The following is a 25761-nucleotide window of genomic DNA, read 5'->3' as shown; positions in this document are numbered from 1 at the left end:
TGTGGGTGCACTAAGGTGCATATACGTACGTACGAAGCACTTGAGTCAATCTCAATAGGTGATTCTTTCAGTTCTGTGTGTTCACTTCTTCTAAGTACATCATGTTCCAAAGCCGCGTCTATATAGACCTTCTCCTGAGCTGATTTGTAAGCTATCCCATGGGCCATGGGGTAAACCTGAGACCATTCTCTTACACATAACAGTTTCGGATTGATCGCTTCATTTGATGGCTTCATTGGAAAGCCAGCTTATCTGACACATCTCGATTGCATGAAGCAACCAACAAAAACCTTAATATACAGCGTCAAGATTTGATACAAGAATTAACTTTGACTTATAAATCAATTGCACTTTCTATTGATATTTGGACAAGCAAAAATAATCTTCCGATTCTTGCTATCATTAGTCATTGGCTCACAGAGGATTTCTTATATAAAGAAAGAGTCTTAGAGTTCACTGAGCTTCAAGGAGTTCATAGTGGTGAGAATATTGCCATTGCTATCCAGACTAAACTTTCTAAATTGAACCTTGGATAAAAGCTAATCACTATCACGGGTGATAACATCAGTAATAATGAGACTATGGCTTCAGAATTGTTCCATCTTCTCAGTGAGACATGTTTGGATAAAGAGAAAATTCAGTTTAAAGGAGTTGATAGCTATATCCGCTGTCTAGCTCATATCCTAGATTTAATTATCAAGGATATCCTTCAAGCCTTGAAATCTGGCACTTCAAATGAAGCATCCACTATCTGTGATAGAATTCAAAATAGAAAATATATACAAGCACAATCAGCATTATCAAAGCTTCGCATTCTCACTCTTTGGATCAGCCGCAGTCCTCAAAGGAGATAAAAATGGAAGCAAGTCTGTGAATATATGAGTCTTCTGGGAAAATATATTCAATATGATGTGGAAAATTGTTGGAATTCAACATACCGGATGCTTGATGATGGCCTCAAGGCTAAAGCTCAAATCAATCAATTTATATCATTATAGACCAATATCCCTTCCATTACCGATAGTGATTGGGAACGTCTATCTCAGATTCATCGCATACTCACTAAGTTCAATAGACTTACATTATTTATGTTAAAACAGAGACCATAAATTAGCCTTGCTATCCCAGTTTATTATGAACTTCACGATCTACTATCTGAAAGTTCAGAATTACAAGGGTCCTTCAAGGAATTAGATCCTGATATTGCTTCTGCATTGAAAGAAGGTCTGAAAAAGTATATGAAATATTATACTTTTATGGATGAATCTGAGATCTACTACACCGCATTGATTCTAGATCCCAGGGTTAAAGGAGATCTCATTCTAAAAGAGTTAGAGGATAAGGAAGCTGGCAATCTGATTCTTCAAGTTACTCGTGATAGTTTACATCAAAAATACCCACCTATAAGAAGTGAATTGCCAACACCTAACATATTCAATCAAATCACTCTTAATCTTACTCATTCTAATGTCGAATCTCGAATGCTGTAATGGTTAGAACCTGAATCATCATTATCTATTATGTCTGACATTGACTGGTATTTTGATACCCCTCGTGTTAGACTAATAGATACTTCAGACCCTTAGTGACTTTGCAACTGGTGGCACTTACATAGGGAGGAATTTCCTCAGATGGCAGCAGCTGTAAGGGATTATCTAGCAATCCCAGCCTCAGAAGTAGCAGTCGAGAGGTTATTTAATGTTGTAAGGGATATATTAGGGATCCGCAGGCATTCAATAACAGGAGATACAATTAGAACACTTATGTTGCTAAAGGACTTTGGGGCACTTGATTAGGAACTAGAATGACATTTGATTTCTTTCTCTTAGCTAACGATCTCTAATGCTCTAGGCATACATGATATCCTGTATATATATATATATATATATATCTATATAACATATTTGCCGGTTTCGCCGATATAGTCAACAATCTGCCTATACTATATCGGGAACGTTGATACCTTGCCGATATTTTGCCGATATAGTATATGCGAAGATTTATGAGCGACTATATAGTATAGTCGCCGATATAGTATAGGCAAAACCGGCAAATAGGCAGATAGTGAACCCTAAAGTCTAGATGCAATGCAATTGCCTAAGGGGCCGTAGGGCTGGTGCGAATACAGATATCGGCTGAATCTAGTGATATTCGATATTCGTATCCGCCGTACAAAAAGGGTCGAATAAATATTCGATATCTGTATCCGACTTTCAAGTCCATCGCCTGAATCGCTAATTCTATCTATACTTACACAGCCAGAATACAATTCATTTCTTGGCATCCCTGATGTCAAGATAAACCCTTCAGAATCTACCTCACAGTCATTATCCTGTCTAACAACTTCAACAGCTGCAGATTCTTTGATTATTTCATATACCTCCCGAAATCCCCTACCTATAGCTAAAAAGGAAGCATGGTTCTGGGCTTACTTCAGCAAGTATGAGGTTCCACATGAGTGGTATACAAAGAAGCACAAGAAATGGAAGTTAATAGATATGGATATTCAGTGTGTTATTGTGGACAAAGACACTAGCAAGTGTTATAGCTAGATTACAACAGATTCAAAGCTGCAGAGTTCTACCAGAAATATGACACTCCATCTCTTACGAAAGCATTCTATTTATTCTCCTAGTGCTTCAATCACTGAACCTATCAAGAGTCTAAAGGGAACTCTGCCTAGCTTATGGGTAAAAAAGAAAGAAACCCTACTTGCCAACAACAGCTAGAAAAGGATATCCTCCGCTGGATTATTATTAATAAACAACCTTTTACAACAATTGAATCTTCAGAATTTTAGCAGATCTTCTTTAATATCCCAGGCATCGCACTTCCATTTACTTCTCGGCATACTCTCCGACAACAGATTATGGATGACTTTGATATATAACATGCTCAGTTGAAGGATGAACTTAGGTTATCTTGCAAAATAAATAATTGCCTTATCTCTTGACATTTGGACAAGCAAAAACCACCTTCTAATTCTAGGGATAATCGACCATTGGCTTTCAGAGAGTTTTGACTATTAAGAAAAAGTTTCTTAAATTCAAAGAACTTTTAGGACCACATAGTGGAGAGAATCTAGCTACAGCAGTTGAGGATATGCTTCTAGAACTTGACCTTCAATCTAAGTTGACTACAATAACTAGAGATAATACCAAACAGAATGTACCTTTAGGTGTCGGAACCACCAAAAATGGTGGTTCTGGGACCCCTGTTCGCGTAGCGACGGCACCGCTTAGGCATCGCTCACTTTACCTGAATTGGAGGTACCCACTCGCCGCTTTAGTAGCGTCTTCAAGGCGTTTGACTTGCACCAGTTGTATCTAGTCCATGACTAGGGTCCAGCTATGGGCTACCAGTGCGTGTTTATCGCCCTTCGTAGACTTAAATAGGACAAGCATCCCCGTGTTTCTCAAGTCCCAGAGTTCCACACCGTGATTGACTTCAAAGCGCCAACTTATAACTTATGACCCCTTTCTCAACACATCGCACAATGCAAACGTCTCGCCATGTCGACCGAGGAATAGAAAATGCAGACTCCTCCAAGTCTCTCAACAAACCTCAGCGAAAGAGTACGAAGCCCAGCACCATGCCTGAGCACCGCAAGCCGCAAAATCCTCATCACAGAGGCTTACCCAAAACTCAACCCCTAGCCCAAAGAAGAGAGAATGGGAGAAAACCGCCTAGTTTCTTTATCGAACGCCGTAAGCACCACGCTGCAGCCGGACCAACTCCCCCCAATGATGCGGATAATACCAAGGTGTCGAAGAAGTCTGTTCAAGCGAAGTGGAATAGGTACTATAATCTCTTTTTTTACGTTGCTCTAGCTGGCCCTAACAAACATACCTAGGTTCTGTCTTGATCAGTTACGAGAGGATCCGGAAGTAGTAATGCAGAACTTAGGAGCGGCTGAGATCAAGACATTCTTTGACTGGATTGACGAAAACTTCAGGGGTTCTGTGAAAGCGGATTCCTCCTTTAGTAACTACTGGAGGGTTTTAAAAGGTTTATATTATGACAAGACTTTCAAAACTCTGGATGAGGCTACAATCAAAGATTGTATTAATGTGATTTTGATCAATCTTTAGGTGCTGTTAAGCTATTGCTAATGAATCTTATAGTACAGGAGAGAAGTCTCCAAGAGAATGGGCCTCCGAAGGCTACCAAAACCAAAGCCGGTATCACGAAATGATGATCTACTTCACTTTCTTGTTGTTCACTTGGTTTGGGATGACTCCGTATTCCCGGATGAAGCACAGCGATTCTATCTCTTCGTTGGCCTGAATTTGTCTAGCGTGACAAGCTGTCGCGCAGTTTCCCTCTTCGACACTCGAAAGGATACTGACGACTGCGAGTCCCCAGGAACAGAAGAAGGTTTAGATTGTGGAAAAAGCGAGTCTCTGATTGAAGACTATTCGAGCGATGATGCGGTCTCCAAATCCGACAATTATGACATCCTGGCGGAACATGATCTGCATGTTGTTCATGAGGAGGGAGTGATTTCAGCCCATAGAGTGGCTGAGTTGGAGCGTACTAACTTCAGTGCCAATTCGGAAGACATAAGGTTGAGCGAAGTCGACACGATGTGTGACACTCCCGGTGATGATTTTGACATGGATATCGATTACGAATCTGATATATCAAGTGTCACTGATGATGGTTATCTGGGTGGCAATGACGAAACTAGGACCATTCTCTGGAGACATATCAGTTTTCGCATTGTGCGTAGTCCACAGCAGGGAATGCCGAACCTCCTCATCGCGATAGTTTCCCTTGTTAATACCAAGGGGCAGGATAGGAAACCAAGAGTGTAAGTCAACATCCTCGAACTACTTGATCGATTTCTGATCCACTATAGCAAGCGGTTTGTGATTGAACATGAAGATAACCCTTTATTCGACCTATTAGGCCAATTGATAGCAATGGCCTTTTATGACGAAATTTTTGTCGCTGAGTTCAGAGATATAGAAGATGTCTACTTGCGGAACATTCCTGACCACAAAAGAGGCCTAGAGCTAAAAATAAAACGTGACAAATTGGATATTCCGATTTTTCGCGAACCTGAGCGGTCAGATTGCGGATACCGAACGTCTCTTAAAGTGCCGCTTAAAGCAAGTACATGGAGTAGGTATCAGAAACGATTGGGAGAGAAAGGAGGGTCGAAAGAAAACCTCACTCAGAAGGTGTGGCGCCGAGGCACAATTAATGCCATCAACAGTACAGTTTCACCACCCCTGCTACATATTGATATTTGCTAACCAAAGTTTCCAGACAAGGCGCCCGCATCAGTCCGTGATCAAATTGCAGATCATGAATCTAATGCGGTCAAGTACTACATCAATGAGATGGTTGAGTTCGACACGGCGGCAGCATTCCTGGAACGGCCTTCCAATGAAGCGGTGCAGAAAGAAGCACGACTCGTGACTTTCCTCGCCGATATGACTGCTCCAACCGGTATAACCGAGGAACAGAAAATGTTCATATCCCAGCGACCCACGATCCGCCGGCTGAGGAGTATCTCCCGAAGCCTCACAGAGGAGATTCACGCGCGAGGTTATCGCTCATGGAAAGCTGCGGAGGGAACTGAGATCTATGATCGCAAAAAGGAAGTAGAAAAAAAGCTGAATCGGGAGCTTACAAGCCTTCGCGAGCAGCTCAAAGAAAAGAACCGACTGAGACACTTCCGTGATGCAGACACTGCGATCATCAACGAACAGCTGAGTGGTGCGCCCTCGCTGTCCCCCAAAGCTACACCGCCTGTCTATTCGGTACCGGAGAGAGAGGAGATTGTCAATCTAATCTGCAAGTCACCAGCCAACTTGACTGAGATTCAAGTATACCATCGACGATTAGCATGTATTCGACTCTGGATCCGATGGCAGGACCGACAGGAAAGACCCCGCCGGGGTAGGCTAGCTGCACCGCTGATGCGACTACCTCCAGTCCCTGAACTGCCTGTTACTGAACCGATTGCCGACAAATACCAGAAAAAGCAGTGCCCTTTCTGTGTCGCTAATTTATCTTTACCTCGCCGGGACCGCGAGGCGTCGTTCAGTCGCGTTAACAAGATGTGGGATCACGTCGAGAAAATTCACCGTCAAGAACTGGCAGCATTTGATACCAGTAAGATTCCTTGTTCTATCTGCAAAGCGAGAAACGTTACATTCGTCCCGTTAAACGTTTCCGATTTTCAAAACCACACGCAAGAAGTCCATAAGATAGAACTTCGCAACCCCTTCAGCCAGTCTCTTCGCCTTGGCTAATGTTTACTTCGAATAGTTCTAAGAAACTACGGAACATTTCAAGACACAGCTAGACAAAGAGGTTGAGTTCAGTTTCAGAACATCAATTCATGAGACTTGTCCTGCAAGGTTACCGCCTTTTTTTTCTTTTCTTCTTGATCTGAAGATTATATACATATTTTGATATTATGGATGAATTATTGGTTTGATGAAAACTCTTCTGTGGCATTGTATTTTATTGCATAACTATGTTTGGAACAGCTTGGATCTTGGCCTGTGGCTAATATTTCTCTAAAAAAGTTGAAGATTAGATATAAGCGGTCTTGTTATGTAGAGTATTTGGAATGATATTGAGCCAATTAAGTCCGAGTTCTCAGAAACCACAAACTGCTCATCCCGTCAAAAGACTGATTTCTGGAAGCCTTTGGCAGTACCTTGCCAAAATTGATGCCGCCGAGCAGCGTATCCTCTATCGCACCCTTCCATTGCGTTACTGTATGAATGGGAATGAATACAGTAGTTTGCAAGGCGCCCTGAAACGACTGAAGGGAGAGGAAGGGAATAGTCAACCCGGCCCTGCGAACGTCCTCCGCTGGAACACTGTATAGTTGCAAATTCAGTACATCTACAGTACACTTTTTCACCTCAGCTCCATTGTTTAGGATCTCCAAGAGCTGCTGAACTAAGTTTCCAGGACCCTATAACAATCATGTGACATCCACAGTACCTGGAAGGGAAGACGTTGTCCTAGCAGATCTACGTAATGTGCGTTTGATAAATCAGTATAGATTATCTCATTGCTCTGATTTCATGTAAGTAGAAAAGTTAAAAGAAGAGGGTGACAAGAGTTTATTAACCTACCTATTCAAAACTAAGAAAAGGGCCTACCTACTATGGACTGGTTGAACTTGAGTAGCGTGTTTAAAATACCAACAAAGCAAACGAAATACACCTGTACGATTTTCCTCAGCCCAACGAAAACACCAGTTGAGAAAGGTGGACTGGGAAATGACGACACGACTCATTTGTTGTTCTTCGTGGTTTCTGATCGCTGTACATATCAGTAGCTAGGAATTTAAATCCCCTAATAAAATAACTGTACAAGTGTTTATAGCGAAATTCCAGTATTTGCCCGTCCTTAAACAACCAAAATGTTCAAAATTGTGGGTTAAACAAATCATGTTTAAACTACGATATCGAGCAACCCGAGTCCTGCTCTATAAGCCTTTCTGCCATGACCTCCAGCCCATGAACTGTGGACTATCAGCGGATGCTGTTGATTCGAACAACATTGTTGCAATGAACCTTACTCAACTAAGCTCCAACATGTCATTGTTTTGCGGGAAGCAAGTCATCATTGCCTTGTTCGTCGGTGATGGATGCGAACGGTGCGCTCGTGGCTCGCCTGTAAGCGACATCTGGGACTCCGAAGCCACGCCGGGCCTGGATTTTGACAGGCTAGGTGTGACATCGTATCGTCGTTCCAATACATAGTCACATTACCAACGACAAACATACTATATAAGCATCATCTATCTCATACTCTTCCTTTATTAAAGATATTTGAAAATATTAATAGTCCTATGTGTGACGATGATGACAATTAGTAGCTGGCTAGTTGCGACATCAGTCGATTTAATTTATTCAAGCACTCTCGTTTCTTAGAATGCCCTCTGAGAACTGTGTAATGCTTTACGTACAATGGTCAAACAACACACTAAAGAGTTTAGAAAATATCTAGTTCAAAGAGAAGAACTTGGCCCGAAGAACACCCGATGGCAACCTTAGTCGCATAGACAGCAGACACATTAGATCTATATTCTGGTGGAAGCCAGAGAAAATCGTATCCAATATAGGCAATCCATGGGTTTTCAATCACCACCTCAGGAGCAGGAGCCAAATGTTGTGGTTGGGAATTATTATTTACGTCGTCAGAGTTGATGAGTATTCTACCTCTACACACACAGAATATATTAACGCCCGGCGGCCAAGCCGAAAGGGCAACTACAGTATCACTAATCTACTAATACATGTCCTAACATATATGCCATGCCTCCTTGAAGCCCATACATGATCGCTTATAATATATGTCATCTCATCTGTCAATATTGTAGCGGATGCTCGTGGGTTAGTAATTTTGTTAGTAGCTGGCTTGAAGGCGCTTCTTCAAGTGTTCAACATCCTATCTTCGGCAGTTGAAGCGCGTCTACCGTGTCTGTCACGAGGTGGTTGGTGTGAGTTAGAGTTGGAAGAGCGGTTGATTTGTGTTCGTCTATATGATTAAGTGGCGTCGAGTCGGCCCGTGGCGATTGCGAACGGTATTGAGGCCCGTACCTCTTCGAAGTTTGGGGTCCAGTTCTGACTATCTGAAGGTGACTTTCCTCCCAGGAAGAAGGATATGTTGCCTCGGTGGGTGTTGGTACATGTACATTGCAGCATTTCTGTCCGGTACATGTAAGGTCACGCTTGGAACGGTCGTTTACAGAAACCACAATAGTAGTCTCATCTGACCGTACATGCCGATTGCTTGCCTTCCTCCAGCGCTGGCGCACAGCTTGATCGGCCTTCTCCTTTATTTGTTGCCAGTATGAAGAGGGTTTTAAGACCACATCTTTTTCAGTAGCTCTAGCTACGCTGCGATTGTTGACAAGCGCCCTATACTCGATTGGATAGTTGATATACGTTTGTGCATCGTCCTGACGTGATCGTAGATTACCATTGCCAGCTTCATCGTGATAGCCTAAGCCGGCCGGTAGAGGCAAGGAGGACGAACGTTCAGCGTTTAGACGGCTTGTGGAAGGACAGTAAACAGATGGCGTATGGCGGTCAAGATTACCCGGGGTAGGTGCATACAACGAAGTCTGTTCCCAAGTTTCTGCTTGAGAAGCAAGTTCATTGTTTGAAGAGATAAAACCACTCTCCTCCAGGCAAAAAATGCCCCGATCAACCTATTATTGATAGTTGACTTCCCTTGCTACAGCTATTGTACACATGTTTGCACTGCATTTTGTAAGGACAGCTGTGTGTGAGTTTTCTTCCCTGAGAGAGGCTACACACACAATATGTACAATTACACGTCCCACTCACGTTCACAGTTGGAGTGCAGTTATACTAGCTAGGATGAATACGGTATAAATTACGTGATACAACAAAGTGGAGCTGTGTTGTAGCTAGCGACTGTACAGAGTACAACTAGCACCCTTACAGCAGCCTTCACTTGAAACAGATGACTCAAAAATCATCTGAGACTAATGTCTTGGCCGTGAGTCTGTTTGTCAGTCAAACCGATTTCGAGAATGGCTGTATGGTAAGCTTAAACAGAAGTCATAGTTAATTATTGGATTCTAAGTTATTAGGACGGTACAAAAATTTACTAGGGGGTTGATTTTTAAGTTAACGTTGTATGGAGGGTTTTGTCAACCATGTGATGGGCTAGGAGCCATGTAACCCTATCTGTGCTGTATTGGGAAGTCATATCAACATCAGACGTCGGAGCTGGATAGGGAAAGGCGCGTTGCACAGAGATTTACATGAGCAGTAAGAACCTGGGCTTTTACTTCATTTCTTCCCTTTTTCCCTTTATGCTTAATATTACCTGTCGACAAGCACCTCTTGTACAAGATAGTTAGCTAGAATAGCGTACTCAAACCAAGCAGATTGGCACCGTCACAAACCATATATTATGGCTAAGCTTGATATGGAATAGGCAGCATTAAACTCACAATTTGGCTCTATTAATGGTTGACTTCCCTCACTACAGCTATTATACACACATTTGCACCACATTTTGTATAGACACCTATGTGTGAACACACACAAAACATACAATTACACGTCCCACTGACGTTCACAGTTGGAGTGCAGTTATACTAACTACTACGTAACTAGGATAAATACAGTATAAATTACGTGATATGGTAAAGTGGAGCTGTGCTGTAGTATTTCTAAAAGTAGATTAGCCCCGCGTGGCGTAGGGTTCGAGAAACAATTAAAGAGTAGTACGGAGGACTGACCCTGACACTGGTTTTGCATCTGAGTGTACCGTCCCATCATAGTATATGCAAGAGTACTGAAATTACTCACAAGCTGTTTAATAAATCAAACTGTTTGCCTATAGGAACTTTTGTCTTTCAGTAGCTAAAATGTCACCTGTATAACCACATGTCCACAGTCCCTGACCAAGTTTTAAAAGCCTCACTTGTTATAATAACCGACATGCCTGTCAAAAATCCTAGGGGTTAGGGTTAGAATAGAGAGTAGCAAAAGTGTAGATACTTCAGCTGGCCATAGTTAATAATGTATTGCTGTAAAACAACATGAATGTCTCTTATATAGAATGCACGCTGCGGAAGCAGAAGAGATAGGTTTCAGTATATTGACATTCTATACCCTACCTTGTGTGCTTAGCCTTCCATGATCTCTCTCGAATGTAACTATACATACCCTACGTAACGTTGTTACACTTGTATTGAAAAATATGGGCATAACTAGCTACTCTTGTGGTTACGTATTATCTAGTTTACAAAATATATAATAGTCAATCTTTCAGTTCAATAAGTAAATATATTTTTCAACCCCTTGGTAGGATTACAATAGATCCACAGTTGAACAGGCCCACAGTTAAACAGGTCTAGTGTGTGATGGGCCTGGCGGCTGTATCGCGTTGGCTCCTTGTTGGAGCCCTGAGCCCTAGGGAGTTCCAAATAGGGATATCTCTTTATCTTCACAATTTCCCGATTAGGCTCCGACGAGAGCCATACGCACACATACAAAAGTGATCTCTGCCCGCGGCTGAGCGTGCTCCTTTCCTTTTTTTCCTCATGCTTAGTTTTTGTTCGACTAGTTACCTCTTAGGATAGAGAATGAATGCCATCATATAGTGAACAGATCCACAGTTGAACAAATCCATATTTGAATGGATTCACACTTTAACCAATCCACTGTTGAACCGATCTACTCTGTACAGTTGAACTGGTGTACTAGTACAGTTAAACGGACCCACAGTTGAACAGATCCACAGTTGAACCGATCTACTCCATATAGTTGAACTGGTTTACTAGTACAGTTAAATGGATCCACAGTTAAACAGATCCATAGTTAAACAGATCCACAGTTAAACGGACCCACAGTTGAAGAGATCCACAGTTGAACAGATCCACAGTTGAACAAATCCATACTTAAATAGATCCACACATAAACGAATCCACAATTGAACGGATTTATAGTTGAACAGGTCTACTATAGTACAGTTAAATGGATTCATACTTGAATACATAGTACATATATCCCTGCTCCTGGTGGAGCAAGAACGAGAGAAATGTGATCACTACTCTTGCCTGTTGAACAATGCCCTGTCTAGGATGACAGCCTCGCCAGGATCCATACTTGCAAGGCGCTGTATTGTTAGACGCATTGTTTCTCGAAGTAGGATCAGTACGTCACTCCCCAGTGCTGCAACAACACCTCTATATACATCTTTCCTTGTTCTCTCTTTCCTTCTTTTTTCTAACTCATTAGGCTTGCAAATTCAGTCCTAAGCTTTACATGTTTTGCAACTCTTCCACTCTTTCTCGACGCCACTCCCGCAACCTAATCGATGCTAAGTTTAGTCCATAAATTCTGTAATTCACCAGTAGTATTGAACGTAACTATACAAACCTAGGTATTGCTTTTTGTACCACCAATACAGAATGTCCTAGTACGTTCCTTGGAAAGCAGACAAACTTGAATAAAGAAACAGAGGGTGCCTAAGCAAACTGGTCAGGTGTTCACCTTCTTGTCTCTTCAAGCATCTCTGAGATGGGAGTGAGTAAGCGAAACCCTTGTGAACTGGAGGCCTGAACTCATTTACTTGGTTTTCCTAGCATCTACGGATACTACGGAGTGTTCGAGGACTAACACGTGTGATGTGACTGCTGGACGCCAGATACAAATCCACGGATACATGTACAGTAGTAGCTCCCTCTTCAACACTTCAGATTGCCTAAATGACTGAAATCCGACGTTGTCTAACTTTTGCTAATTATAGCTTATCTTCTTCCGTCTCCATGGATGTTGCAGTACAGTATCCGCGATTTGTTTTTCCTCGTCTATCAAGGAAGCAGTTAATCAACATGCCCTCAGGACATTTTATAAACTCCATTTCTTTAGATTGTGCTATATTGGTTTACGTACAAGTACAAACGTGGATGGCTTTTGCTTGAAGCGCCACTTGTTGAACGCATTATCCCACGAGGATTCCTGAACGTCCAGAATTTCCGCCACATGCGCTTGCAGGAGATCTGATATGACGATGAAATCCTCTTCGTTCTGCGCAGGAGAATCTTGCTGATGCCTGCCTTCCGCACCTCATACAGCTTCTTTCACAGATTCGGCACCGCTGCTGATTCTCTATACACTCGGATGCAAAACCGGTGTCGGGGTCTGACTCTCTTCGATTGTTTCTCGATCCCTGTTCCAAGTGAGGCTAAACTACATTTGAACAAGTGCCAAGACAACTCCACTTCAACGTATCATGTACGGTATTGTACCGGATATGCATGACCACCTCGATCCAGTCTTATATTACGTGTTTCTTGGCATAAGACTGACACGCAGTTACAACTAGCCTGACGTATGTTTATTAAGATGTCTGGAAATAAAATAAATACAGACTTCAAGAGGCCGGAATCGTCGCTGTTCTGAAGTACCGTATCCAGTTCACGGCATCATTGGATGCTTTGATCTAATCTTCTAAGTCTGCCATTTGATCAATGCCGCAGCAGATGACAGAGTGTCAGGGTGCTCAGCGCCTAAAATTTTTAACCGTAGGTGTACACAGTCCTTCATTAGGTTAAGGGCTTCCACACCACAGCCCTGCTCTTTCCAAGCGAAGGCCAGGTTGGCCATGCTGACTAGCGTATTAGGATGCTCCTCTTCCATGACGCTTTTACTCATCTCCATCACCTGCACATTCAGCTCTTTGGCCTCTTTCCATCGGCCTTGATTTGTGTATGTTAATGCCAAATTACCCATGCTTGTTAGCGTCTTTGGATGCTTTGCACCAAGCACCCTTTGACTTGTCTTTAATACATTCACCTCAAGCTTTTCTGCCTCATCCCATCGCCCTTGATCACAGTATGTCGATGCCAAGTTGGCCATGCTGGTCAACGTGTCGGGATGCTCGTCACCCAGTACTTTTGCACTGATCTCCATCACCTGCACATTCAACTCTTCGGCCTCTTTCCATCGGCCTTGATATTTGTATGTTAACGCCAAATTGCTAATGTTGGTCAATGTCTCAGGATGCTCAGCACCTAGCACTTCTAAACTTATTCTTATCACTTCCATCCCTCGGTTTAGATCCTTATCTAATTGGCCTTGATCCCTGTAGATAGATGCTAGGTTGGCCATGCTGCTCAGCGTTTCAGGATGTTCCGTCCCTAGCATGTTCTTTCTCGTTACCAATGCCTGCACATGTAGGTCTTCAGCCTCCTTCAATCGCCCTTGAGTCATGTACGTCGACGCCAGATTGGATATGCTGGACAGCGTATCAGGATGCTCTTTGCCAAACACGGCCTTTCTAGTGTCCATGACCTGCACATCCAGCTCTTCAGCCTCTTTCCAGCGACCTTGAATCCAGTATGTCGATGCCAAATTAGCCATGCTGGTCAACGTTTCAGGATGCTCTACACCTAGCACTTCCTTCCTTTTTCCCATCACTCTCATGAAAAGCTGTTCCGCCTTCTCCCCTTGACCTTTAAGCATATATATCAACCCCACTATTTCCATACTACTCAGAGTGTCTTCATGTTCTGGACCGAGCAGCTTCTTTCGAATGTTCATCGCTCTAATTGACAGCTGCTCTCCTGCGGCCCCATTTCCGCTTTGCCAGTCATACCACGCAGCCTTATGCAACACAGACGCCCACTCTAGTAACGAGCTTGGATCTTCTGGCTTGCACGTAAGAGCTGACTTGGCATGCGGGAAAAGTACTTGCCACTGTGCTCAATTTTCAAACTCCCCGGTCGGGAGTTTAGAATTGAGCTTCTTGATATACTGCCGCTTCCACTTCTCTAGTTCGCCATTCGCTTCCAGTCATCTTCGTGTTGCGAGCTGCACCAGCTTGTGCATATTGAAGAGAGTTCGATCTACATTGATAGCAATCAAGGAGTACCTCCGCAGTATGAGAATATCATCCAAGAAATCGTCAGTCTCGCTAGACCCATTATTGTAATCATCTTCTCTCTGAGTGTCTTTGGCATCTTTCAGTCTATAATTGTGGAGAAGAGTCTCGGGAATTCCTTGGCAGTCGAAGAAGCTCATCAGCGACAGCAAGTCGGTCGCTGATCGTCGGCTTTGGCGTATGCTGTTAAACGAGACCTGCCATGTCATAAGAACAGAGTTCTTAGTCTCCCAATCTCGACGGAATTGGCCATCTACAAAGTCTAATAAATGGATCTTCTTGCCATCGCATTTCCAAAACTCACTGAGATACTCTCGCACTGAACAACCCCAATCTGGGTCGGAGATATATGCCGCGGCTTGGACAATTGCAAGCGGAATGAAACCCAATATTGCTGTAAGCTCTACAACATCCTGGCTTTCGTCCTGGTCCTCATCGTTAATTCCCAGCTTCTTCTCAAGTAGCGCTTTAGCATTTGCCTCATCCATCGGCTCGACTCCAATAATATTATGCTGGTCCACCAGCTTCAGTGCGGCCTCCCTGCTCCGCGATGTTATTAGAAGAGATCCGTCAGGGCTTCGTGGAAGATACTCTCGCAGTGGGCGATCCGCTCCGGTGATTTCACGCCTAGCCTGATATTGCATATTATTGGGTCGGTTAATAAGGAAATAAGCATTGTCAACATTATCAAGTATCAGTATCCACTTTCTGTTTTTTCAGATCCCGTAGCCAGTCATGCACAAGCTTGAAGATGTTTGCCTTCGGGTCCCGCCGCCCAAAGAGCTTGACATGATCGGCGATCTTCTGGTAGCTCTGCTCAAATCGGTCGACATTACTGGCATAGATCCAAAAAACCCACGTATCTGGTTCCTGCTCGTGGATCCGGTATGCATATTCAATTACAAGCTGTGATTTTCTGCACTCCAAGTTAGAGTGACCGGGAAAGTGCATATGCTCTTTATAAACCTAACACCACCCAGGCCTACCAGCGCTGTCTTGGACCCTGGTGTAGCACACCGGTCGTGGAGCTGATTCAGGATTGTTGCTCGGTCGATGAAATCCGGATCGCGGAGAAATGGGATTGAAAGGGACGGCGCGGGAGGAGTCTCAGGACGTTCTACGTAGCCAGTCTATTCTTAGCCAGCTCTACCATGGTGGAGTGACGGTAACTTGCCTGTGGGGTAGTAGTGAACGTTCCCGGCAATATAGCCAGCTTGTAGTCCATAGTTGTGCGCGCCCGAGAAAGAGGCATTATACTCGGCGGAAGCCATGATGCTATTCATGAGGTGGGAGCTGTATCTCATCTCTTTGCCATTCGGGGTGGATGTTCCTTCTGCACGGACGTTCTCATGTATTTTAAGCTAGTTACAGTCCCACCAATGACACTTCTGGGCGGAAGGGTGGAGTGCGATCAGCTATTCAGGTTTCCATTGGCTGGCTTCTTGTGAGAAGCGCCCAATAACAACTTTCAGATGTGAACCCGACAGTCTTGGCTGGTCTACAGATATTCAATTCAGATCTACATGGAATCCCCATTGTAGAGTGCCCCGCTATGTCGTCGGAAAAGCTCGCCCGCCTCTATGTAAAACCTTTAGAATCCACCCAATATTCTCTATATCCTTTATCCGCTATTTCTTCACCTTGTAATTCCGAAAAACATGGATCCCTTCAGCATTACTGTTGGCACCCTTGGCATTACAGGTTTTGCTCTATCCAGCATCGACCACCTCCGTGATCTGATTAGTAGCCTCGCTGATGCTAAAGAAGTGGCCCAAGACATCGCTTCAAACTTGGAGGCCATCCAGCGCCCTCTTACCGCCCTAGAGCAACTCACAATTTCTGACTATGCGGTATATGCCGAAGCCAAATCCGATCTGGAAAATACTAGGGTCGCAGAGGCTGTGAATCGATGCGGCCAAGCGTGTGCCAACTTCACATGGAGACTTCAGCAATGGACAAGACATTCTAACAATTCCAAGCTTTCTCTTTGAGATCGCCTTTCCGTTGGCGTATGGAATCGGGAAAAGATCCGTACCTTTAGAACACACGTCTAATCTTGCCAGGCTATCGTTCAGTTTGCCATTGAAAGTACCCAACTGTATGACCCTTGCAAATTCCGCTTTTGATTATATACTGATACTCTAGAAGACTTGTTCAGCTCCACTCAGAGCATAATTCGAAGATCAATCGCGATGAATTAAACACCTGATTGCAGAACCTAGAGAAAGCAATACAGGAACATATTACCCTCATAAGCAGGCAGCACAAAGATGCCTTGAAGCGCCAGGAAGAACTTCAAGAGGAACCAGAGGACGAGGATGATAACGGCGCACAACAAACTCTTGCAATAAAAGAAGTTAAAGAGCAATCACATCTTCTAGAGAGTGATTAAACTGTATCAGGAGTTGTCTCATCACAATTGCGCACTATGACCCAAGATCAGCACAGCCGCGACATATATAGCGCAACATTCACAGGTAGCCACAATAGTGGCATGCAGATCGGCTATAGCGCGGGTCTAATCACTTGGAGTTCAAATGGCAAAAGCAACTAAGGGTAGCGGGGCCTATTTTGTCCCACTTGGTTGCAAAGACGGTGGATACCGCGCTGAGATTCTGCCACAAATCTTAATAGGACGATGCGCTATACCTGAATGAGTCAAATCACTGATACTCTCAGAGGTACATGAATAAGATAATTATTACTACTCTGTACGTAGATCTGGATGCTTATACTGTGGGGACACTGAAATAAAATGATGTCATGCGTTGTTTTTGTACTGCTTCTAGAACAGACGGGAAAGTTCCATGCAAACAAGGCAAACAACCAGGATGGGTGCCTGGCAGACGCAACAAATTCTGTGACTTGACTGCAGGTGTTTGTTGTGGTTTATGCATCAAACTAAGTAATAATACATGAGATAATGGCCCTATTTGTTGTTCTTCTTAGTTTGTCAGCATCAATTTCTCCTTAGATTGCTTGTGTGAAAACTAAAACTAACACTAGCCATCTTTACATTAGGCTCCTCACAGGCATCTACTGCCTGGAGGAGACGGTGTACAATGCTCCTAACCGCAATGTTGACTCTCAAGATAGGACATGGGAACAAACCCCGTGGTACGCTCCAACCCCTGGTAATATCGAACACGAACGTACGCCATCCGTGTACTCCTCTTCCCCCAACCATAGACATAACGAACCGTTGACATCGTCACGCCGACCGACGCTCAGTCAGCTTGGCTTTCTGAACGAAGATGACTGCTTTGGTGGGGGAGCACATGACGCATATGCATCATGTATAAACTATGTGATCAAATGGAAAGTAAAACTGAACAATCGCGGCCTGGCGAGGGACACCGAGCAAGACCTATCTTTAAAACCCAGTTCATACTGGCAACAGATCAAAGAAAAAGCCGAACGCGTTCTCCGTCAGAAAAAGCCCCGTAATCATCGGGTACGCCTGGATGATATCGAGATTGTGATGTCTATTAACGATCGGTCACATCGTGACCTTACTAAGCGTTTCGAAAGTACTGACATTGATTGGACAGCTATAGAGAGGCAGTTCCTGATGTGGTAAACACTGATCCGCCAGGGCAAAGGGCTCAGGCTTTCCATTTCTATCAACTACATAGAGGACAGCAATGAACCAAGAATTGACAAACGAAATAGTTCATCGACAACCAAGCGGATGCTCAACGAGCGAGAAGACCGCATGGATGCTGAAGACTTCGCTGGCCAGCCATCGGTGTGGCGCAATGTATATAAGACGATGCGTTGTCCTGGGCCTCCATGCCACCATGAGGGGCAGTACTGCTGGCAGGATCCCATCGGGAAAAAGCATTACCGACTCAGAACGCATCACCTGAAGACCCTCATCAAGTATATAGAGCAAGGCGGGATTATCGAGACCCACGATGATATCCCTGACAGTGTCCGCGACCAGCTGTATGCAGAAGAGCAGCAGCGAGCTGAAAAGCAACAGAGATCCTCCGGTCTTTCTACAAGTGCGGCAGTGTTACCGCCAATCAACATCAATGTCCTCCTGACTCCTCAACACTCTGTCTCTACAGCAAATGACATGGAGGTAACTTTAAGATCTACACCCACAGAGGTCATTGACATTCCCGGTCCATTGGAGGCAGCACTGGAGGAATATACTGAGTGGCAGCTATCGCGAGTGGAAACTGAACAATTCATCCATAACATCAAGAAAGCACGGGATATCGCGTTCGAAAATTGCCTGGACCTGAAGCAGATTTGCACTGATAAGAATCCGGGATATTTCTACGAACAGGGTGTGAAGATTGGTGCTGCTCGGAGGTTTGTTAATGACGTCCTGCTTTGGATTGAGGATCGTAAGCAAAAAGAACTTATTGCAGCCCGGGATATCTGGGATTGATAAGACATCATTTAGACAAGATAGGGTCTCAGAAGGAGTCACCTGCATCACCGTGTTGAATACAAGTCATAGGATGAGTTTAGGAGCAATGAATCGCTGTCTAAGGTCTACAGTCATATGATAAATTATTGTACTAAGTGGGCCGCTGCTCGAACGAAGTCACTACACAGATCGAGACGCAAGCGTGCTACTGTATGATGTTTGTCCTTGCAATAATAGCAATGTAGAGCCTTTTGCATCTTCTCAAATGCGATACCAACACGGTCTAAATCAAACGCTTTGCTGGCTGTGTCATACCTCTCCTATTGTCAGACCAGCATTGCGAAAATGCCCTTCTGCACTTTGTTTCCTTCCACCCACGGTTTCCACACACCACTCAAGGAAGCCATCAAATCCTTGATCAGGGTTGTCTTCATAGGATTGCCAGTGCCGCCGAATAAAAACTTTCAACTCTGAAAAGAACTCTTCAATGGGATTCAGATCTTGGGAATAAGGTGGCAGGTATACAAGTTGGACTCCGGCCTAAGAGCACATCTGACTTATCTTATCTGAGTGATGAAAGGAGGCGTTGTCCATGACAAGAACAGATTTGGGTCCCGGCCATCTTCCGCAATGATGAAGAAGTTGCTCGATAAAATCCTCGAAAAGAGAGGCGTCAGTAGATCCTTGAAAGACACGAGATAGAACAATTCCGTCTTGAGCATAGGCGGGAAGGATATGATGTCGCTGATCACGATGAAACTTGGTAACTTGGACTGGTGTGATGCCAAGCGGAGACCAGCCTGTCCTTCGGCAGCCGATCTGCTTATCACATCCCGATTCATCTACAAAGACCAGTTGGTCTGAAGAAAAGTCTGGAATGAAGTAGAAATATTCATCACGCAAGTTGAGATTTCGTTCCCTTGCCTTCTGCTTAGCTTTCTTCTTTGACCAACCAGCATATTTCAGTGCACGCCTAATGCTGCATGTTGTCACCTGTGTTTCAAATTCATCCCAGAGATAAACTGCCATCTCGTCAAGGTATAAGTGAGGTTTCTCGAGAAGATAGTCACAAAGGGTTTGAACCATGTACGGCGGAAGACTTCGTGGCCTTCCGCCTTTGTTCAGAGGGGCTTTCACACTACCAAACGAACGGAGATTCGAGCGCAGCCTTGTGCTCGTCCGTTCGCTACAGCCTGCAGCTTCAGCCATCTGGGACTCAGTTAGCTCGCTACTGCGGATCATGTCGCTGATGAACTCCAGGGTTGATGCGGCAAGATTGGGTGCCATATCGCTGCTGGTAGGGTGAGCAAGGATGATCGACGTGATCTACCGGGAGGAACCTGTTAGATAACTAGGTGTCGACAGGACGATACCTCTGACCCTAATTAAGAAAGTGCACATCGCCAAAATGCCCCTTGATACCAATCAACTACAGTGGTCAAACCTGTATAGTTTCATGTTTGTGACTCGGATTCTTCGCTTTGCCTTAGCTGAAATTCCTGTTGTTATTTCCCTTACTTCTCTGAGACCGCATTGGAATATATAAAGACATAGAATCACCCTCAATTCTTAGAAAGAGGGAAGGGGGGAAGACATACAATTTTTGCTTGTTAATTCTACTTCCAATACGAACACTTTCCACGTAGCAAAGCTAGGAATCATTGCCGAATCTGCCCCCACGGATTAGTAATAATCCAACAGAACCGTCTGAGTCATGCGGCACCGGATTCGGGTCCGGATTTTCTCATTCGCCGTCCGAGCCAATTGTTATCCATGGTAGGGGTTCCGAATCAAATCAGCCAATGGCAATCATAGGCCAGTCCACACCACACCCCATCCTATTGTGTCCGAGCGCCAGAGCAAAACTATACTTAGAATGCGAGCGCACGTTCGACTTCAAAAGGAACATCCATCCCGACGGTAAAGAGCCGATTCTCGATGAGATATAGCCTCTAACTTTATAAGGAGTAGCATGGCTCTTGCCGGATATAACGCGACCTTCTCGGGTGCGCACAACCACGGATTCCAAGCGGGCTATATCGCTGGGAATGTCGAGACCCACCACTACCATGCGACGGGCAAGTTCCCGTTCCTGTTACTCCACCATTCTCGGACGGTGCTAACAAGAAACTGGTTGCGTAGAACGTCCTGAGACTCCAGCCGCTCCATCCCTTTCGATCCCATTTCTCCGCGATCCGGATTTCATCGACCGTGCGACGATCCTGAATCAGCTCCAGGACCGATGTGCTACACCAGGATCCAGGACGGCGCTGGTAGGTTTGGGTGGTGTTGGGTGGGTAAAGAGCATGTGCTTTCCTGGTCGCCGCTAACTTGGTGTGCAGCAAGTCACAACTCGCGATTGAATATGCATACCGAATCCACGAGCGAGAGCCGGAAACGTGGATTTTTTGGATCCATGCGAGTAACGCCGCCCGGTTTAAGCAGAGCTATGAAGAGCTTGCCGAAACTATCAAGCTCTTTGGGTGGCGAGACCCCAAGTCTAACATCTTCAAGCTTGTACATGACTGGCTACGAGATAACAAGAATAGAAAGTGGATTCTTATACTTGACAACGTTGATAATGCTCATTTCCTCATCAACCGCTCTGATAATATACAGGATCAGGCTGGTTATGAAACTAGCAGAGCAGATCGATCACTGCGAGATTATCTTCCCCAAAGCCCAAACGGATCTATTTTGATAACATCACGAAACAGGGAGGCTGCATTAAAACTAGTGAACCAGCACGACATTATTTCAGTGGAGCCGATGGATGGTACACAGGCACAAGCACTGTTCGAGACGAAGCTGGGAAAGCAGGATGAGCAACAGCACGATAGCCAGGATGTTGCAGAACTAGCAGCAGCATTGAATTTCATCCCACTCGCGATCGTCCAAGCGGCGGCATATATTTCCGACCCAGATCGGGGCTGTTCGGTACGACAATATGTTAACGAGTTCCAGAAGAATGATCGCAAGAAGATCCGTCTGTTAGACCATGAGGAGGGCCAGTTTCGTCGAGATCGCGAGGCTGAGAACAAAGTCCTGATCACATGGCAGATCTCATTTGAGAGCATCCGCGAAAGCCGACGATCCGCGGCTGATCTATTGTCGTTGATGAGTTTCTTCGACCGCCAAGGAATTCCCAAGGCTCTCCTCTACAACCATAGTGGCGGAGACGTGGAAGAAACTCATAGTGACGACGATCACGACAGTGAAGCACTGTCTAGCGTGACGGATAAGTTCAATGATGATATTCTCATGTTACGGAGGTACTCCTTGATCTCAATGAACATAGACCGAACGGCCTTCAGTATGCACAACCTGGTGCAGGTTGCAACACGAACATGGCTGGCAGCAAATGGCGAGCTGGAAAGGTGGCAGTCGGAATATATCCGGAATTTGAATGCGGAGTTACCTAGTGGAGAGTATGAGAACTGGGAACAATGCCAGATACTGTTCCCGCATGCGAAGTCCGCCGCAAAGCTACAGCCGGAAGGCCGGGACGCTTTAATTGAATGGGCTTCGGTGCTGTATAAGGCTGCATGGTATGACTGGAGAAATGGTAATGGTGGTGAGGGAGCAAAGCTGTCAGTCAGAGCAATGAAGACTTGGAAGAGGTACCTAGGTCCAGAACATGAAAAGACGTTAAGCAGTATGGAACTTGTAGGATTGATAAACTTGCTTCAAGGTCGATGGGAAGAAGCGGAAGAGCTGTTTGTGCAGGTGATGGAAACGAGGAAGAGGGTGCTGGGTGCGGAGCATCCTGACACGCTGACCAGCATGGCCAACCTGGCGTCAACGTACTGGAATCAAGGACGATGGAAAGAGGCGGAAGAGCTGTTTGTGCAGGTGATGGAGACGAGGAAGAGGGTACTGGGTGCGGAGCATCCTGACACGCTTATCAGCATGGCCAACCTGGCGTCGACGTACAGGAATCAAGGACGATGGAAAGAGGCGGAAGAGCTGGAAGTGCAGGTGGTGGAGACAACAAAGAGGGTGCTAGGTGCGGAGCATCCTAACACACTGACCAGCATGGGCAACCTGGCATCGACGTACAGGAATCAAGGACGATGGAAAGAGGCGGAAGAGCTGGAAGTGCAGGTGGTGGAGACAACAAAGAGGGTGCTGGGTGCGGAGCATCCTGACACGCTGACCAGCATGGCCAACCTGGCGTCAACGTACAGGAATCAAGGACGATGGAAAGAGGCGGAAGAGCTGGAAGTGCAGGTGATGGAGACGAGGAAGATGGTGCTGGGTGCAGAGCATCCTGACACGCTGACCAGCATGGCCAACCTGGCGTCGACGTACAGGAATCAAGGACAATGGAAAGAGGCGGAAGAGCTGGAAGTGCAGGTGATGGAGACGAGGAAGAGGGTGCTGGGTGCGGAGCATCCTGACACGCTGACCAGCATGGCCAACCTGGCGTCGACGTACAGGAATCAGGGGCGATTGAAAGAGGCAGAAGAGCTAGAGGTGCAGGTGATGGAGGCGAGGAAGATGGTGCTGGGTGCAGAGCATCCTGACACGCTGACCAGCATGGGCAACCTGGCGTCGACGTACTGGAATCAAGGACGATGGAAAGAGGCGGAAGAGCTGGAAGTGCAGGTGATGGAGACAACAAAGAGGGTGCTGGGTGCGGAGCATCCTAACACGCTGACCAGCATGGCCAACCTGGCGTCAACGTACAGGAATCAAGGACGATGGAAAGAGGCGGAAGAGCTTTTTGTGCAGGTGGTGGAGACAACAAAGAGGGTGCTGGGTGCGGAGCATCTTAACACGCTGACCAGCATGGCCAACCTGGCGTCGACGTACTGGAATCAAGGACGATGGAAAGAGGCGGAAGAGCTGGAAGTGCAGGTGATGGAGACGAGGAAGAGGGTACTTGGTGCGGAGCATCCTGACACGCTGACCAGCATGGCCAACCTAGCCTTTACTTGGAAAGAGCAGGGCCGCGATGTGGAAGCCCTTAACCTAATGAAGGACTGTGTATACCTACAGTCAAAAGTTCTAGGAGTTGAGCACCCTAATACTCTGTCATCCGCTGCGGCATTGATTTGTTGGCAGACTGAAGTCTTAGGTATTGATATACCAGTAGCCAATGAGGCTGTATAACAAAGTGAATCTAGTATCAAATGATAATGAATAGTTGAATACTCTATGCGGTTCAGAAGTGGCCCAGGCTTATCCAGAATCAATCTTGCGTCAGTCTCTGTAAGATTCCGACTATTTTCCCAACCTACATGACCTATTTACGAGTCGTTTATGACGCCAATGCGAAAATCAGTGTCACTCATATTCTGGCAACAGGCACTTGAAATTTGAATATATGTATACAAGTACGGTACAATACCATACATGACATGGTGAAATACATAAGAGTTTAAGCTAAGCTAAAAGTAGTCTAGACTTGCTTGGCACTTGGTTTCAGGAACAATCAAAGAGAGTAAGACCCCGACACCGGTTTTGCTTCCGAGTGTACCGTTCCGAACCCTGCTTCTTGCATGAACACCTTTGGTGTAACCTTTTCAGCCATGGTAAAGTCATCTAGGGGTCCCTCGGGTATGGATAAATAATGGATTTTATATATTATACAGTTGATTGCAAAACCAGTGCGCGCTTCTACACACTTAGATTGTTTCTGAACCCCTGTAGCCAGGATTGCGCTAGTCCATATTTGTGAATTTTTCCGAGCCCCTGTCTCAGATCCAGGTATTGAGACAGTATGGAAAGTTTCGTGACTTAGAATAGAGGAGGTTGTGTATTCGTAATACAGATGTTACCCCACGTGAGCACGCTTCCACTAGCGGCAGATCCTCCGGAAGATCCATACAACTTTAATCATCCTTTTGATAGAAAACCACAGTACGAGATCCAAATGGCGCCAAGACTAGCAGTATCAACTCGAGAGTTTACACGAGATATGATTCTGAGTAATGAACTCACTACCTCCCAGATCGCCGAAGCTGCCCAGTGCCATCCAAGTACAATCAGACGACATCGTTCCAACTTACGCCTGTTTGGTAGCGTGACAGCGCCTTCAAATAAAAGTGGGCGCCCGCGCCGTCTTACGCCGGTAATGATCGAGGCTCTTTGTGATCACCTGCTCGAAAAGCCTCAGTTATATCTGGATGAGATGGCAATCTTTATATGGGACGACTTCGGCGTACAAGTGAAAACGTGGGATATTAGTCGTGCTCTCAAACGGGAAGGCTGGTCCAAAAAGACTTCCAAACAAAAAGCTAGCCAGAGAAATGCTGATTTACGGGACGGATATATGCATTTGATATCTGATTTTCGATCATATCACCTAGTATATGTGGATGAATCAGGATGTGACAAGAGAGCAGGCTTCAGAAGGACAGGATGGTCACCTCTTGGCGTAGCGCCAGCTCAGGTAACCAAATTTCATCGCGATCAACGTTATCAAATTCTCCCAGCCTATGCCCAGGATGGAGTTATCATGTATTACGTCTTCAAAGGCTCCACGGACGCTTCATTCTTCGAAAACTTCATTGAGGAGCTGCTTCATCATTGTGGGAAATGGCCAGAACCGAAGTCGGTTATCGTTATGGATAATGCTTCATTTCACCATTCCAAAAATATCGAGACGATGTGTTCAAAAGCCGGAGTCAAACTTGTATATTTGCCCCCGTACTCTCCAGATTTGAACCCAATTGAAGAGCTCTTTGCTGAGCTAAAAGCCTTCATCAAGCGTCATTGGCAAACTTACGCCGACAACCCTGACCAAGGATTCGATACATTCCTAGAATGGTGCATTGATACTGTGGGTAGAAGGGAGCAAAGTGCAGAAGGACATTTCCGGAACTCTGGCCTGGCAATTGAAAAGATGTGATGCAAGTTTATCGACGTCATTTATGCAATGGTGGCAACATTGTGTTAGCATAAATTTAGCACTGCTGCTCTCCCCGACCCTCCTTTGCTAAAGATAGCAGAAAATATAATAG

General features: G+C 45.1%; 8 protein-coding genes across 8 annotated transcripts, besides 8 other annotated features; 4 read left to right on the top strand and 4 right to left on the bottom strand.

Moving 5' to 3' along the window:
• The first annotated feature begins 299 nt into the window (after positions 1–299).
• Positions 300–1778: a mobile genetic element.
• A 90-nt stretch (positions 1779–1868) lies between these two features.
• Positions 1869–1898: a microsatellite.
• A 1120-nt stretch (positions 1899–3018) lies between these two features.
• Positions 3019–3171: a mobile genetic element.
• Positions 3172–3496: 325 nt separating this feature from the next.
• TSTA_062510 (uncharacterized protein) lies at positions 3497–6266 on the top strand (the record flags this gene model as incomplete). The annotated part of the gene is made up of 5 exons (XM_002340110.1): positions 3497–3798; positions 3854–4070; positions 4125–4813; positions 4862–5220; positions 5275–6266. 5 exons carry the CDS (start codon positions 3497–3499, stop codon positions 6264–6266), a joined length of 2559 nt encoding a protein of 852 aa, XP_002340151.1.
• A 1705-nt stretch (positions 6267–7971) lies between these two features.
• Positions 7972–8317, bottom strand: TSTA_062500 (uncharacterized protein; the record flags this gene model as incomplete). Its single annotated transcript, XM_002340109.1, has 2 exons — positions 7972–8200; positions 8286–8317. 2 exons carry the CDS (start codon positions 8315–8317, stop codon positions 7972–7974), a joined length of 261 nt encoding a protein of 86 aa, XP_002340150.1.
• Positions 8318–8525: 208 nt separating this feature from the next.
• Positions 8526–9238, bottom strand: TSTA_062490 (uncharacterized protein; the record flags this gene model as incomplete). Its single annotated transcript, XM_002340108.1, is given in 3 exon segments — positions 8526–8650; positions 8698–9193; positions 9212–9238. 3 exon segments carry the CDS (start codon positions 9236–9238, stop codon positions 8526–8528), a joined length of 648 nt encoding a protein of 215 aa, XP_002340149.1.
• Positions 9239–12977: 3739 nt separating this feature from the next.
• On the bottom strand, positions 12978–15053 carry TSTA_062480 (kinesin, putative; the record flags this gene model as incomplete). Its single annotated transcript, XM_002340107.1, has 3 exons — positions 12978–14225; positions 14284–14374; positions 14401–15053. 3 exons carry the CDS (start codon positions 15051–15053, stop codon positions 12978–12980), a joined length of 1992 nt encoding a protein of 663 aa, XP_002340148.1.
• A 43-nt stretch (positions 15054–15096) lies between these two features.
• On the bottom strand, positions 15097–15722 carry TSTA_062470 (uncharacterized protein; the record flags this gene model as incomplete). Its single annotated transcript, XM_002340106.1, has 3 exons — positions 15560–15722; positions 15376–15526; positions 15097–15325 (listed from the first exon to the last, which is right to left on the bottom strand). Exons 1-3 carry the CDS (start codon positions 15711–15713, stop codon positions 15097–15099), a joined length of 534 nt encoding a protein of 177 aa, XP_002340147.1. The 5' UTR covers positions 15714–15722.
• A 287-nt stretch (positions 15723–16009) lies between these two features.
• TSTA_062460 (uncharacterized protein) lies at positions 16010–16801 on the top strand (the record flags this gene model as incomplete). The annotated part of the gene is made up of 2 exons (XM_002340105.1): positions 16010–16330; positions 16669–16801. Exons 1-2 carry the CDS (start codon positions 16068–16070, stop codon positions 16799–16801), a joined length of 396 nt encoding a protein of 131 aa, XP_002340146.1. The 5' UTR covers positions 16010–16067.
• A 494-nt stretch (positions 16802–17295) lies between these two features.
• TSTA_062450 (uncharacterized protein) lies at positions 17296–18919 on the top strand. The gene is made up of 3 exons (XM_002340104.1): positions 17296–17361; positions 17431–17939; positions 18045–18919. The coding sequence occupies exons 1-3, from the start codon at positions 17333–17335 to the stop codon at positions 18809–18811; spliced, it is 1305 nt and encodes a 434-aa protein (XP_002340145.1). The 5' UTR covers positions 17296–17332; the 3' UTR covers positions 18812–18919.
• A 186-nt stretch (positions 18920–19105) lies between these two features.
• Positions 19106–20080: a mobile genetic element.
• Positions 19238–19477: a mobile genetic element.
• Positions 19238–20008: a mobile genetic element.
• Positions 20081–20669: 589 nt separating the features above from the next.
• Positions 20670–25761, top strand: TSTA_062440 (TPR domain protein; the record flags this gene model as incomplete). Its single annotated transcript, XM_002340103.1, has 5 exons — positions 20670–20713; positions 20765–20799; positions 20936–21086; positions 21136–23902; positions 24570–25761. The coding sequence occupies 5 exons, from the start codon at positions 20670–20672 to the stop codon at positions 25647–25649; spliced, it is 4077 nt and encodes a 1358-aa protein (XP_002340144.1). The 3' UTR covers positions 25650–25761.
• Positions 24672–25646: a mobile genetic element.
• Positions 24681–25508: a mobile genetic element.

This window comes from Talaromyces stipitatus, genomic scaffold, assembly GCF_000003125.1.
Source record: "Talaromyces stipitatus ATCC 10500 scf_1105507295523 genomic scaffold, whole genome shotgun sequence".
Classification (NCBI taxonomy): domain Eukaryota; kingdom Fungi; phylum Ascomycota; class Eurotiomycetes; order Eurotiales; family Trichocomaceae; genus Talaromyces; species Talaromyces stipitatus.
Note: the sequence above shows the minus strand (reverse complement) of the source record. Positions and strands in the feature narration are given on the sequence as shown.